Raw genomic sequence first — 15,371 nt, forward strand, 5'->3', positions numbered from 1 at the left:
TTCAACTCCTCATGATGATCTTTCTTCAACAGACACGTATACGTATCCTCCGTATCCTAATGCAACTGGCATGGGCAAGCAATATTATAATGATGACAATGATGAAAGCAACTCCCAAGAGAAGAAAATGATCAAATAAATTCTAGCAATCACACAACATACTAAGATTTAAATGGTTCAGCTTCGCCAGAGGCATAACATTCAAGTTTCCAAAATATAGGTCTTGGGTTCGACCCCTCCCCAATGTATAAAATATAAAAAAATAAAAATTGGCTCGGCTTCAACAAAGCTTCTTTTCATTCACTGACAGACGTAATTTTAAATAATTTCACTAATGAAAAGATGGAGTACTAGAAAATAATAATAAATTTTTCAAATTCAAAAACCATAATACATGCAAACTTCACAATCTCATTGGAGAGAAACACTCAATCGGCTATCGCTAGACCAATTCCTACTCAAAGGATACACACAGAGTGGAGGGCATATTTTTCCACAAGAGTAGTCCTAGAGCTTATTTTCCACAAGACAATCAGTAGTCCTAGAGCTTATTTTCCACAAGCTACAACTTATTTTCCACAAGACAATCATTAAACGTGTTGAACTGAATTTCTTCTTGTGAAAAAAGAAGTCAAGTACTCAATCAATAAAAAGAACCGAAAGAAATTGCCAAGAAAGTAATCATTCTTTAAAAAACGCGTATGCATGCTTTTCCTGAAGCAAATAAAATAAAGTTACCTCAAAAGAAGATGCCAACAAACCTTTAATGTGTTATTTACTTTTATGCTTATAACAAATGCGTATCCTTTTTCCCAACGCAAATGGAAGTGCAATATTTAACTTTTACTATATATATATATATATATATATTAAATGATGCAACACGGCTTCTAACTCAACTTAAGCATAGTTGTTTTGTAGGTTTAGAAATCAGTCATAGATAAATAGTGACTTCTCTGATGGCTGTTCAAGCTGCATCTTCCTCTTCCCTTTCTTCCTTTACTCGTTGGTGGATTTATGATGTATTCTTGAGTTTCAGGGGCGAAGATACTTGTCAAAATTTCACAGCCCATCTCCATCAAGCTTTGGATCGAAAGAAAATAAACACATACATAGATTACAAGCTCCCAAGAGGTGAAGAAATCTCAGAAGAACTTCTCAAAGCCATTGAAAGCTCAAGGATCTCAATTGTCGTCCTCTCAAAAAACTATGCGTCATCCACGTGGTGTTTGGATGAGTTGATGAAAATCCTAGAGTGTAAAAAAATAAAGCAACAAAAGGTTCTACCAGTATTTTACGATGTAAATCCAACAGAAGTACGACATCAGAGAGAGGGGTTCGGAAAAGCATTGGCTAAACTTAAAGAAAGGTTCAAGGATGAGTCAAAGGTGGAGAGATGGAAAGCAACCCTAACAGAAGTGGCCGGTTTGTCTGGATTCACTTTAGGAGATAGGTATATTACTTCTACTCACTAGTATGCCTTCATTTAAAAACAAAAATATGATCATAATATATCTTTATAATACAAGTCTATGTATGTGTGTATATCAAAATTTAGGAACTCATCATTAAATCAAAAGCCTCCTGCTTCTTAATGAGCCTAATCGAATTTGAGAATGGAAGCAAAAAAAGTTCATTAAAATAGATCATTTCCATTTGCTTCGTACTAGTTCATTTTCTTTTGTTTCTTTATTGTGAAAATTCTACCTTATTATTCTTTTGATTTTTTTTTTCATTGTTAGGACCGAACCAGAATTTATTCAAGAAATTGTTCGAGAGGTTTCAAGATTAGTAAATCATAAATATTTAAATGATGTTGCCAAGCATCCAGTTGGAATGGAGTCTAGAGTGTAGGACGTCCATAATAAGCTTCAAAGTGTGGGAATGAATGATACACGCATACTAGGGATCTATGGATGTGGAGGAATTGGTAAGACAAATCTAGCTAAAGAAATCTACAACACATTTATCGACCAGTTTGAAAATTGTTGCTTTCTTGCAAACGTGAGAGAAACTTCAAAGCGTGAGTATGGTTTAATTCAATTGCAAGAGAAACTTCTTTGCGAGATCCTTGGAGACTCAAGTTTGAAGGTTCGAAATGTTGATGAAGGAATTGGTCTCATAAAAGAGATGCTTTGGAGTAAAAAGGTTCTTTTAGTTCTTGATGATTTGGATCAGTCGGTCAAAGTGAAAACCTTACTTGGAGGATGTGATTGGTTTGGTTTAGGAAGTATAGTCATTATAACAACTAGAGATGAACATTTATTAACTAGTAATAATGTTCATTTACGATATAAGGTGAAGGAATTGGATCACGATGAAGCTCTTCAACTGTTTTGTTGGAATGCCTTCCAAAACAAAAATCCTAACCATGATTTTGTAGAACTCACAGAAGATATACTGCGTTATGCTGGGGGCCTTCCGTTGGCTTTAATGGTGGTAGGCTCGAGTCTATATGGTAGAGATATTCATTATTGGAAAAGTGCTTTACAAAAGTACAAAACAATTCCTCACAACGATATTCATCAAAAACTTAGAATAAGTTATGATGGCTTGGATGAATTCGAGAAGAACATTTTCTTGGATATTGCATGTTTCTTTACAAAAGAGCAAAAGGAATATGTTACTAAAATACTTGATGGTTGTGATTTCTTTGCTACCTGTGGCATCGAAGTACTAGTGGATAAGTCTCTCATTACCATTGATGAGTGGGGCAAATTAATCATGCATGACTTACTCAAAGATATGGGTAGAGAAATTGTTCGTCAAGAATCACTCGAAGAACCCGAGAAACGTAGTAGGTTGTGGTTTCATGAAGATGTTCGTCATGTATTTGAAGAAACTAAGGTAAGAGTTGCATAAAAAAAACACCTTTTATCTTTTGATTATAAAATTGGATTGATATTACATATACGGACACCCATTTATCTGTATGAGTACATCTACCATGTATTCATCTCATAATAGGTATTTTGTTTATGAGTAGAGTGCCTTACATGAGGAGGAAAAAAAGAAAATTTCCTTTTTAGTATCCTTCTTTTTTCTTGTATTGAAAAATAAAATTAAAGGTAAATGTGAAAGAAAACATGGACATTTTGTGTTTGATCACTTAGCTTGGGACATTCTAAAAATAAAAATCAAACATTAAGTTTACAAAAGAAAAAGAAAAAGAAAGTACATAAACAATATATAAAAACAAAATTATGATTCTAGCAAGGTGGTAAAATATGTAGAATTTTCTGCTCTAATTTTGTTTGCATTGTCTTACTAGGGAACAAACAAGATTCAAGGCATATTGATAGAGTTTCCAAAACAAGAGTTGATAGATTTGAAGCCTGAGACTTTCTCGGCGATGAGAAGGCTCAGGATATTCATAAATCGTAATGCACGCTTTTCAAAAGGGCCTAATTATCTCTCAAATGAGTTAAGAGTACTTGATAATTGGCACAGCTATCCTAGTCATTCTTTTCCGCAAAACTTTCATGGAAAGAAACTCGTCGTTTTAAAAATGGATGATTGCTTCATCAAAGAATTGGGAGAAGGATTGAAGGTACTGTTATTTCTTTCTTTAAACTATATATATATGTGTGTGTGTGTATATATATACTGTAAATTTTCTACAAGCTAACACATTTTTCCTTGTTTTGTTTTGTTTTTTACAGAATTTCCAGAAGTTGACTACTATAAAATTCTCTAAATGTAAATTCCTAACAAAGATTCCTGATGTGTCAGGGCTCCAAAGTTTAAATAGATTGGACATTGAGTATTGCAATAACTTAGTTGAGGTAAATCAATCTATTGGCTTCCTTGATAAACTCGTCGAATTGAAAATTGTATATTGCCAGAGCCTTACTAGTTTTCCAAGCTCCCTCAAGTTGAGATCTCTAGAAATGCTTATTCTTTCTTATTGTGAAAGGTTGCAGAAGTTTCCTGAAATTGAGAGTGAAATGAAATGTTTAACATATGTTAAACTAGAACACATGACTGCTATAAAAGAATTGCCTTCATCTATTGGGAATCTTACTAGCCTTCTGGATTTACAAATAAGCGATTGCTACAAATTAAGGTATATCCCTAACAACATTCGTCAGTTGAAGCATCTCCGTTGTCTCATTCTTGAGGGTTGGTTAGATGATCAAAGCCAATATCACTTACCCTCCTCCACTGCAGAATTGTTCCCGTCATATACTCCTCCAATGAATTCAATAGTGTTTCCGAAACTAGATTTATCGAGAGCTACCTTCTATTCCACCTTGGAAGTTTTAGATTTATCGGGAAGCAATATTGTTGTTATCCTTCCTGAGTGGATCAGAGGATTTATTCTATTACGGTTACTTCAATTGTGTCATTGCGAGCAACTTAAAGAAATCTTAGAACTTCCTGCAAATATATCTATGGTAAATGCTAGGGGATGCATTTCATTGGAGAGTTTTCCTGAAGTATCAAATATGTTTGAATTCAATACAAGCAGTCATAAAATATGTTCGATTAACTTGAGTGGATGCCAAAAAATGCTTGTAAATCCTCTACGGTTTGAGGTATGCTCTCTCTCTCTCTCTCTCTCTCTCTCTCTCTCTCTCACTCTCACATACTGTGTACTACCTTTGTCTACTAAAAATTATAATGCTAGCTAGCTTGTTGAACAGGAATATGTAGAGGACCTGGATGAAGATTGTGAACTAATATTTGCGGGAAATAAGATTCCAGATTTGGACTACCATTGCAAGCTGAAGAAGACTCGAAATAGTTATTTATGTGATGGGATAAATGTTGATTTGGTGTATTCGGATGAGATAAAAGGATTCATTGCATGTGTTGTTGTTCTATCCGATCCCTCCCAAATGTACTCTTTCCTCAGTAATATGCATATCGATATCTACTATAATGGTGTTTATCAATATACCAGTACGCATATAAGATATATTAATCCAAGTAGCTCAGATAATGTGTGGTTGTATTACCACGAACTAAAAGGAGAGCATTTCAAATCAGTGGAGGGAATTCTGCAACTTAAGTTTGATGGGGACCAAGGTAGAATCCCAATTAGAAGTTTTGGAATCCGTGTGGTATGCAAGCAGAAGGAGATCAATACATTACAAGACGTTGCACGTTGGAGTCCTTGTGTTAACGTCCAGCCTTCTTCAAAATTAATAATTTCTGGTTTAGAGAATGAAAGCGAAGATGAGAATCCAAATGAAGATTTGGAACTTGGGGTCCATTTGGTAGAGAAGGATGAAGAGAAGGCAAGAGATCATGATACCGATGTGCTCCATGAAGATGTTGATGCCCATTTTGATGCATCCAGTGAAGTAATTGAAGGTTGGGTAGATTATTTAATGGATGGTAAGAGGCGTCATAATGAAGATGATTGCAACCTAGAATTCAATTGGCACCCTCAACAAAAGAGGCAGCATTCCTCAACTATGGGCATTAGAATAACAGAATTAGAGAATGACGATGAGAATCCAAAGGAAGATGTGGATTTAGAGCTTAAAGTTGGGTTGTAATTAAAAGGTGCAATCTTCAATTTTGTTTATTAAAATATTTTTATTTTAATAAAAAATTAGATAGTTTAAAAATAATTTAAATAAGAAATTTTATATAAAAATCTAAGAAAAACTTTGGTTTCGTCTCTATTATTCTTAAAAAATTTCCTAACCTTTCTTATATATATTGTGTAGCCTCCCTTTCCTTCAAGCTCATGCACTCCCTGAAGAAGCTACAACTTGATTATTCTTTGGAATTTGTCATCTCTCCTTATAATTCAGGTTTTGTGCCACCTTTTGGATGGAGTTATTTGGATTTTTGTGCCTCTTTTGTTTTTATTTTTTTATTTTTATTTAGATTTTCACTTGATTTATGCTTTTGAAAAATGTTGTGTAATGTAATAATACATATTATTTTTATTTTTTTGTTTCATCAATAATAATTTAGATTATCACATTTCTTAACAATATTTAGTGACAATTGATTCGAGTGATGTACAGTTAGTGTAAAATCAATCAAGGGATTTGATTGGCCTCTTAGATCTCTCTTTTAATTAAGTTTTTTAGGAGGATATCGGTTAATATGCATATATTTTTGGGTAGTTTGCTGATAGAAATGGGTAAAGATCATAAATTGATTTATTAAGTATTATGAGCTTGCATTTGGCTTGATTAGTGAGTGAAGGTGTTTCTTGGATCCAAAAATGAAAAAATTAATTATAAAATTTAAGAAAAAGTCTAAAAGCCTAGGTAGTTCATTTGGCCAGTATAAAATAGAAACAAGGGGTGCTGAGTGAGGTCATGGATTCAATCCAGTATGAGTGAATAAGTGAGGTTCATCAGCGTGGTAAGATAAATACATGAAATTAGTCCAATCAAATTTATTCATGACTAGGTTTCTTTTGGAAATGGTTGAATTTTGATTGAGATTATTTTTTGATAAGTAAATAATTGAGGTGATTTTTTATCAGAGAGAAAATCCATGAGAAGTGAGAATCTCTTTGTTTTTTGTCTGGACATGAGTTTAGCTTGGACCACATGTCATCACTCCACTTAATAATTTTGATCAGTTGAGCAGTTGCAGATAAAGAGAGAGTACTTGTAAAGAGAGAAGCTGAATTATTAAGGAATGAGGAAGAGCTTTAAAAGAGAGAGATAGATTTGGAAGGAGTTGGGACTCCACAACAATCAAGTGGAGCTTCAAAGGAAGAAGCAGACATGTGGCGTTTCGTGTGTATTGATATCAAAGCGAAGCCCCAACTAATTGGGATACATCGACCAACCAGTTGATGATTTTGTTATTAGATACTTAGTGTTTGTAACATAGACAAATTATTGAAAAATCTGTTGTTAGTGACTTTATATTGTTGTTGAAAGAAATCGTCGAATGTAGTACTTTAGTGACTTTAAAAAACTATGTTAATTAAATTGGATTCGTTTCCACCAAAATCATGTCCAAGTAATTTTCTGCAGTCAACCCAACAATTAGTCAAATACATATCTCAATCCGCTTATTATAATGAATATGGTGGTGCTGTCCCGTTCAAAAAATATCTGCAATATTCATGCATTTGATCCTTATCCCCATCAATTATTCTCTGTGGAAACAAAGTATGGAGCTGGTATGAAGATAAAAAGCATTAAAATGACCCCGCTTGTCTATATTCCAACAGATGTGCTTTCTCTATTTTTGAATGTATATATAATACATATAGTAATAGCACACCACAACACTAGCCATTATGCAGATGTTTTTTTATAAAATATATAAAGATATTTTCCGAAAAAGAGTGACAGAGTTCATGAGTTCAACAAGTTTCTTTAGTCAACCCAACCACAGAGTTTGCATCTTCAGATTCCTACAACATTAGCCAAATTCATAACTCAATTCATCTTTCCCTTCCTACAATCATTCCCAAATACATAAAGAAACTCATCTTCAGCTTCCTACAATCATTCCCAAATACATAAAAGAAATGCAACTTCAGCTTCCTACAATCACTCCCAAATACATAAAGAAATGCATTTCAGCTTATACAAAAACACCCTAACAGAACATCGTATTTAGATTCTCAACTCTACTTTACGTTGTTGTTGCACCATCTCAGCTAGCATTCTTTTTTGCTTTACCTGATACAATCAAACTCAATTAATTAACAGTTTGCATAAAAGTTTGCAATACAATCAAAGTAGTTTCAAATACTCAATATGTCAAAATCCAACATGGGACCAGCAAGTAATCCCACTTCCTAAAGTAAGCAGATACCATATATACCAACATAAATACCAACACACATCTTCTCAAACCAACACACAAATTAAATATACTATCCCATGCCACCAACACACAACATCCCAAGTTACCATGGCACAACTTCCATATAAGAAAATTCATCAATCTGGAATGAAAATTCATTGTCTGACAGTTTTGAGATAGGATGAGTTTATCAGGCTAATGGCAAAAAAAGAAAAACTGGGGCAGCAGTTTTTAGCAAAAAAATCTGCTCTATAGACAGACATTATTAACAGGGTTTTGAAGGTGATATGGCAGCTGCATATTCATCAACATATGTGCTGCAAAATCTGCTGCTAGAAATATGCTAAAAATATGCTGCATTTTTATAATATAAAAATATGTTGCTAAAAATTTGCTGCAGCCTGCATTCAGTCAAAAAATTCGCTGCATTAACTCAAAAAATAAAAAATAAAAAATCTGCAGCATTCAAAACCTGCTGCATTAACTCAAAAAAAAAAAAAAAAAAAAAAAATCTGCTGCATTCACTCAAAAATATCCTGCATTCAAAATATTCTGCATTCACTCAATAAAAAATCTGCTGCATTCACTCAAAAAAAAAAAAAAAAAAATCATCTGCATTCACTTGAAAATCTGCTGCATTAACTCAAAAAAAAAATCTGCAAGTTCACTCAAAAAAAATCTGCAAGTTTCTAGTTCAGCATTCATGCAGTTAGGTGTTCGCTATCATATATTTCTGGTGTATTTGGGTTGTGCCCCTTTGCACTTTGAGTAAAGTTTACCTTATCAAAAAAAGTATTTGGAGTCGGCTATAAAAGCATCTGATGTCACTTCTCTATACAAGTTGGTACTTCTATCAGAGCATATGCCTTCATGCCCTTTAACCCACAGTCAATTTGACCTTTTCCATAACCTTGTAAATTTGTAATGGCTTCATTAACAAATTAATAGGGGTTTTCATAGTAAAGCCCAGTAGATAATATGTCCAGCAAAATCCGATGATGGAAAATTCAATAAATACTTGAGGCTTTTCTCCATGGCTTTGCAACAAAGATAATAAGCTATGTTAATACATATAGATAAATGTAAAAAGATTAATTGTATATTGAACAAGAGATTATCCGTCTTAGACTTCTTCATTCTGATTTCTCAACTCTGTTATACTAGGCAAGCTAACCTTAGATAATTGCAAAAGCTTTCCAACAAAATCTTTATATAATCTGAAGCAAAACTACCTACGATATATATATATATATATTTTTATTAACCCTACAAATTCTTAATATATTATCTTAGGAAAGGAAGCACAACATCTTGGAAATGGGATAGTGGAGTGGAAAACCCTCTTTACCTTCTCAATGACCCGACGGCCCAGGTATTCTTCACTCCTACCTTGAGTCTCAGCACGCTGAGGCACTGGATACCTACAAACATAGCAACGTACCCAGAAGTTGAATCTAAAAAGCATATAAAACCTAAGAAGGGCGTCCAGAATTATAGACATACATGGGCGTAGCCGCAGCAAGCCGGACTTGAAAAAGAACAAAAAAATAAAAAATAGAAGACAACAACTCTGGTTTATACCCGACCCGACACCTTCATAACAAGTTAACAACTCAATCCAAACCGACCGTTAGAACAAAATCAGGTCGAACCCGTATGACCCACTAGCCTTTAAAAAAAAAAAAGGTGCTTGGGGTCGGGGGGGGGGGCGAAATGCTGAACTCTTTCTTCTTCATCGGGTCCAACCAATGCTCCTCTGAGTCAACCCACTCCCAAATCAACCGAGTCTCGACCCACACCCTCAGGTCCTTGTGCAGAACGAGTCTCAACCACACCCATACCCTCGAGTCCAACCAGTTCTACTCCGCCATGGTCCAGACCATCGACGCTCCGGTCTCGACCGTTTGGTCCTTGGTCTAACGATTCAACAAATCAATGCCACAAATCAATGTTGTACATCTCACAGGAAGCTTCGAATATCTTTCCAAAGAGTTAAGATGGCATGCAATACAAAAGTCTCACACAAATCGTGGTCAGTTTGAATTTAAGAGACTGCAACAGAGGGCATAAGAGATCCACTAGAGATCGAAATTGGGTAGAGATAGAAATTAAGAGAGAGAGAGAGAGAGAGTAACCTGTGATGGATCAAAGTATGAGAGAGTGGGGTAGATCTGGACCTCGTGGAGAAGCAACAAAGGGGATGAACTGCGACTACGAGCTGTGACGACCCACGGCGACCACAAACTGTGACGAAGAACGAAGATGACGAACGGAGAGGTGGCTAGGGTTTGGGGAGGAGACCTGGAGAAGGAAAAGTCTATATGTAACCGCAAGATATCCCCTTTGCGGCCTCGCGTCTACGTGGCATAAAGAAAACGATGCATTCTTTCGTACAAAATCCCTCCCTATTCTCTCATCCTTCTCCTTCAATTTTTTGCTTGTTGTTTCGTTGCATCACAGCAACCTCGCTGCCTAGCCTCATGTCAACCACCGAGAGCTTGCCAACTTTCCAGTAGCCTCCACGTTTTCCTTCCTCAGCTGCAGGCGAAGCCAATGCCACCATCACACATGGAAGCTAACGCCATGGACCACCGTCTGGAATCAACCATCTACCGTTGATCTTCATGCCAACTGCTCCTCCACGGTAAGACAGAACATGACCAATTAACTTTGTTTTTACTGGTAAAAAGCAGAGCAGCTTTTACATTAAGCAACTTCTCGGCAAGCTGCCCATCCTCCTCTTGCCGTATGTTCACCGTCGCCCAGCTGCAGGATATGGCCAGTGGAGTAAAGAACAATATTTTCTTGTGTATTAACCAAGAAAATCCAAAACCCAAAACCCAGTGGAGTAAAAAACCATGGATTTGTTTTATCTGGGTCAATGGTAAAGAGACTAACCCATTGGGGCCGAAATCGTGAGATTGAAGACGATAGAATTAACGTCTCAGTGAAGGAAATTCTGAAATGGGATTCATCAATTTGTCGAAAAAGAATGCAAAAAAAAAAAAAATTATGGATTTTTCTTGAAGGGATTTTTCTAAGGATGAGGACAATATCTGAGAAGCTTCTTGTGGAGGTCAACAAGTTGGTCTAGGCCTTGGAGTTGGAAGGTCCCGTTTCTTCGGTGTGTTTTTATTGAATCTTGATACGGTTTATTGAGTGACTTCAGTAGCGTTTTCAATCTTGAGAGTATTTCAGGAGCTTTTAGTTCAAGGTTCTAGATACGTAGGCTTCTACTGTAATGTGAACTGTGAAGCCCATGAGTTCATCTTTCTCATAGGAACTCACTGCTTAGTTTGTGCTCGCTTTATGCAGCAGATTTCCAAAACCATCGAATGGATAGAAGATTAATTTATTTATTAAAAAAATCTCTATCAATCAATATCCCAAGAACTAAAAACATACATTTTTGTAATAAAAATAAAGATACTTAAACTAAACATAAAAAGACTTAATACTTCTCATTGAAGTGTGCCCAGAAACAAGAAATCCATTAAAGAAGAACAAAAGACTAGCTACTGTGAAATCCATCAAAGAAGACCCACAAACAAAAAAATGATCGTATATGTACCCAGGAAAAATGCCCAGAGAAATGCCGATGAAGACCCAGTAATGCTGATAAAGACCCAAAAAATACCCAGAAGAAATGCCGACTAAATCTCTCACCCACCCTGTTGCGACTTAGAGCAATGGGTACGTGATGACGGCGACCTCAACAATCGGATGGTTTAAGAGACAGAAGACGGCACGTTAGCGACGGCGTTCGATGTCTCTGCTTTTCATGATTTCTCTGCAATGTTTCATCAAAATAATTTCCTTCCTCCCGCAGCTTGTTTCTGTTTTAAGCTTATTATTTTATTATTATTATTTTAATTGCCACGTCAGTCCCAGGGCCGCGGCGGGGTTATTCCCCGGGGGTATGTAGCAGTTCTGCCTGGAGAACTTGATTCAAAATGTTATTCGGTTGATCAATTTCGACCGATATTAGGTGAAGCCAACCCGTTATTACAACTTGATCTGATGAAATCGACTTTTGTCAAGTGGGCCACTTTCGAGTCTTGCGGACGGATTGGCCCAAGGCCATTTATGCACAACCCTACTCTTGAGTACCAGACACAGCATTGAGAAAGTAAGTCCAAGGTTGAGCAAGTTTGGACAAATATCAGGGCAGTGTGAAAATATATCAACGTCCATGTCACCAAAAAGTTTTGTGAGTGTGATATAAAAGAGAGGTTCTTTAGCCTTAAAAGACTCAGGGAATGATGCAAATATCATGAAAGGAGGCACTTCCATATGCATCCTTGATTATAAGCCAACCCATCAACATGGCTCCACACCTGTTTAATCAGATATTATTTTTATATTTAAAACCAAATTCTAAAATTTAAAAGGAGAAAAAGGACACATTGTGTTTATTTTTCAGATGTGTACTGTAGTTTTCAGATTTCCACAGAAATTTCAAGTGATCTTCATCTTTAATTAATCCAGGATTAGAAGAATAGTAAATACTTATAGATGATGTACAATATGAGTTGCATCTATTGCTTCATGTTCCACTGGCCGGTTACTATCCATTCTTCTTGACCTATTTTGTATTAAATTAAATTAATATGAGCTTAATTTCAAATCATCTTGTTTTATTTATTTATTTGTTTTCCCCTTCTGTATGTGTAACTTTTTTTTTCAAATGTGCCATTGGTTATTCAAATTCCTACGAGTTGCATTTGGATAGAAGAATTTGGATCTAGATTTGAATTTGGAATTGGATTTCAAATCAACCATGATTTCAAATCTAAGAACTTAAAAACTCTTGAAAGCTTATAAGGCTTTGTTACAAATCCAAATCCAAATTTTGGATAAAATAATGTGCCCATCACGCAATGTAAGAAGTGAAGGGTGGGAGATGGAAGGGCTAGAAGAATTATGTGAACAAATGAATCTAATAGATCAAGAAATGGCGACTATTGATTTGAACAAAGATGAAACAGAGGCGGTACAAAAGAAAGGTGAAAAATGTTTGATCGGGAAAGTATGCCTCAATCATACAATAAGCAAGTCAATTATATCTTCTACTATGGCTAAGAGCTGGAAGTAAACTAGCCATTTTTCAGGAAGTGGGGACGAAGATTCCTATTCATTATACGAAGATTCGACGGAGTATCACAGGTTTGGAAAATAAACTTCGATCACAAGTCCTTGTGGGTGCAATTATACAACCTACCTCTAGCGAACATGAATAAAGATACTGGGGAGGGGATCGGTAATTCGATTGCAAAAGTGGAGGAGGTAGATGTGGAGGAAGACGGGATCGGATGGGGGAAATGTCTTCGAGTAAAAAGTGGAAATCGATCTTACAAAGGCACTTGCTAGAGGCAGAACAATTAATGTGAATGGTTCCAAGGTGTGGATCCCTCTGAAGTATGAAAAATTACCACGGCTATGCTTCACGTGTGGATGGATAATTAATGATGCTTGGTTGTGTAAACAATAGAAAGAATTAGGGGTTTGCAAAATTCTGAACCCTTCGATTCTGGCTGATTTCTGTCTGATTTCGACTCCGACGGAATCGGAGGGTTCGGAAATCAGAGTCAGAATTGGAGTAATTCCGACTCCGTAATGGAAGTCGAAGTTGGAATCGGTAACCCACTGGTTCTGAATTCCGACTCCGACTTCTGACTTTTTTTAAAAACAAAATTCAGATGCAAAACGACGCCATTTTGCATCTGGATTTTGTCAACCTATTGACTGGAACGGCGTCATTCCATTTAAATGGGAACGACGCCATTTTGAATCAAGGCTAAATGCCCTCCGAATGGCCTTTCTTCCTCACGGCTCACTTGATCATCTCTCTCTCCTCACTGTCCTCAGCACTCAGCAGCTTAGACTCATTATGAGACCTCTCACGCCACACGACGCCACAACCCCCCACCGACCATAGTCTGTCGTACATTGCCAGAGGTAGCCGTCGCCGCAGTGCCCAAATCCTCCCAGTTTTTCCCAATCGGTAAATTTAAATTTTAGGATTGCAAATTTACTCCGAATTTTTTATATTATTTATTTGATAATTGGAAATTGGATTGTCTATTATTAGTCATTTTTTATTATTCTGTGAACGAAGTTGGCCGTGAATGTATTGAGGAACCGTTTGTGATTTTGAACCCCTTTTTTGTTTGTGATTTTGGACTTTGAAGGCTACCTATTTGTGGAAATGTCACAAAGAAAAAAAGGTTTGTGGATGCATGTGTAAGCTGGCATTGATGGAATGCAGTGGATCTCATGAATTTGCAGTGTACTTGTATTGGTCATGAAAACATGGCTTATTTAATTAAATCCACTTGATTGATCTTCCATTATAGGTGCTTCTTTACACCATTTATCTGTACAACTACAACTTTAAATAGTTTAAATAATCTCTCTTCCAAAATTCATATAGATTTTGAATATATACTAATGTTAGTCTTTAAGTTATCTTCTTCTTCTTCTTCTTCTTCTTCTTCTTCTTCTTTTCATTTTAAAGTGTGACTAAATATGATAAGATCACGACGAATAATGTATATTGTTTTTCAATTCTAAATAATGTTTCTGTTCGAGTATAAATATGTCAGTTAGTTTCTCTAAAGAAATTAAAAATCTTGATCCTATATAGATAACAAATAATATATTTAGTTTTTTATATATATATATATATATATAACAAAGCATACAACTTCATTCATCAGAAAATAATTACAGGAGGGCATCATGCTCAATGATATGTGAAACAATATCAGGAAAAGAGTTTTACCAAACCATTAAGTCATGTCGATGCCAAGAATACTTTGCCAAACAATCACTTGCAGCATTCTATGCTCTACTACAATTTTAGGAAATTTTTTTAACATATTCTTGATCTTAGATACTAGATTTCCCCAAATAGACCTCGACTCCTTTTTTTTTTTTGTAAGCTCTTGAACAACCAACAAAGCATCGATTTCCACTCGAAGCTAATGAATTTCCAATGGAAAACATAACTTCTGACCCCTTAACAAAGCTAGAAGTTCAATTTCCATAGGATCAATGATCTCATGCTCAGGTTTATTAGCTGTAAAGAGCACCTTGACGGTCTAATCTCAAAGAATCATTCCCACACTAGATCTACTTTGATCATGAAATAGGGCTCCATCAACATTCAACTTTAGATATATTTAGTTAATATATTTATTTAATGATCAACCCCAAAATATATATATATATATTTAATAATTTTTAGTCAAAACAAGCTTTTATATATTTCAAGAAAATTGAAAATAAGAATGAAATCTATACAAAAATACCTCAAATTAATAAAAACTAAAGTTTCAACTTTCAAGTACCAAGCTAGCATCACATACAAAAACAAAAAAGAGAAATATTAATAGAGTAGAAAATACATATTCAAACTCCATTCAATAAAATAATTCCTATTTGTTTAATTGAGAAATACTAAACAATAATAAAATCTATATAAAGTGAGCTTTTATTAAACAAGGATAAAATAAATTTAAAACAAGATGGTTATTTTATAGTTGGAAGTCGGAATTCCGGCATCGATCGGAGTTCAATTCTGAGCGGAATTCCAAATTCCAAATTCCGATCGGAATCAAACTCCG

At 35.4% G+C, this 15,371-nt stretch overlaps 2 protein-coding genes across 6 annotated transcripts in view; both read left to right on the plus strand.

Moving 5' to 3' along the window:
* LOC122299724 (disease resistance protein RPV1-like) overlaps window positions 1-15,371 on the plus strand; it is a 92,889-nt gene that overhangs the window by 13,804 nt on the left and 63,714 nt on the right. The window lies entirely within an intron of this gene.
* LOC122299728 (disease resistance protein Roq1-like) lies at window positions 863-6,935 on the plus strand. Of its 3 annotated transcripts, XR_006239743.1 has the most exons (7): window positions 863-1,453; window positions 1,743-2,847; window positions 3,272-3,550; window positions 3,663-4,538; window positions 4,647-5,514; window positions 5,682-5,768; window positions 6,565-6,935. XR_006239743.1 is itself a non-coding variant. In XM_043110157.1 (6 exons), the coding sequence occupies exons 2-5, from the start codon at window positions 1,885-1,887 to the stop codon at window positions 5,505-5,507; spliced, it is 2,979 nt and encodes a 992-aa protein (XP_042966091.1). In that variant the 5' UTR covers window positions 863-1,453; window positions 1,743-1,884; the 3' UTR covers window positions 5,508-5,514; window positions 5,682-6,935. The 3 variants fall into 3 exon arrangements, 2 of the variants coding, with proteins under 2 accessions (XP_042966091.1, XP_042966092.1); XM_043110157.1 differs by having other exon boundaries at window positions 5,682-6,935; XM_043110158.1 differs by having other exon boundaries at window positions 3,663-3,785; window positions 5,682-6,935.

This window comes from Carya illinoinensis, chromosome 16, assembly GCF_018687715.1.
Source record: "Carya illinoinensis cultivar Pawnee chromosome 16, C.illinoinensisPawnee_v1, whole genome shotgun sequence".
In the NCBI taxonomy this organism is placed as follows: Eukaryota; Viridiplantae; Streptophyta; class Magnoliopsida; order Fagales; family Juglandaceae; genus Carya; species Carya illinoinensis.

What these genes read in the sequence shown, in the direction of transcription:
- LOC122299728 (XM_043110157.1), top strand. Translation starts at nt 1,885, where the DNA reads ATGAATGATACACGCATACTAGGGATCTATGGATGTGGAGGAATTGGT. An exon ending in AATTGGGAGAAGGATTGAAG is followed by an intron (nt 3,551 to 3,662) that starts GTACTGTTATTT and finishes TGTTTTTTACAG; the next exon opens with AATTTCCAGAAGTTGACTAC. An exon ending in TAAATCCTCTACGGTTTGAG is followed by an intron (nt 4,539 to 4,646) that starts GTATGCTCTCTC and finishes CTTGTTGAACAG; the next exon opens with GAATATGTAGAGGACCTGGA.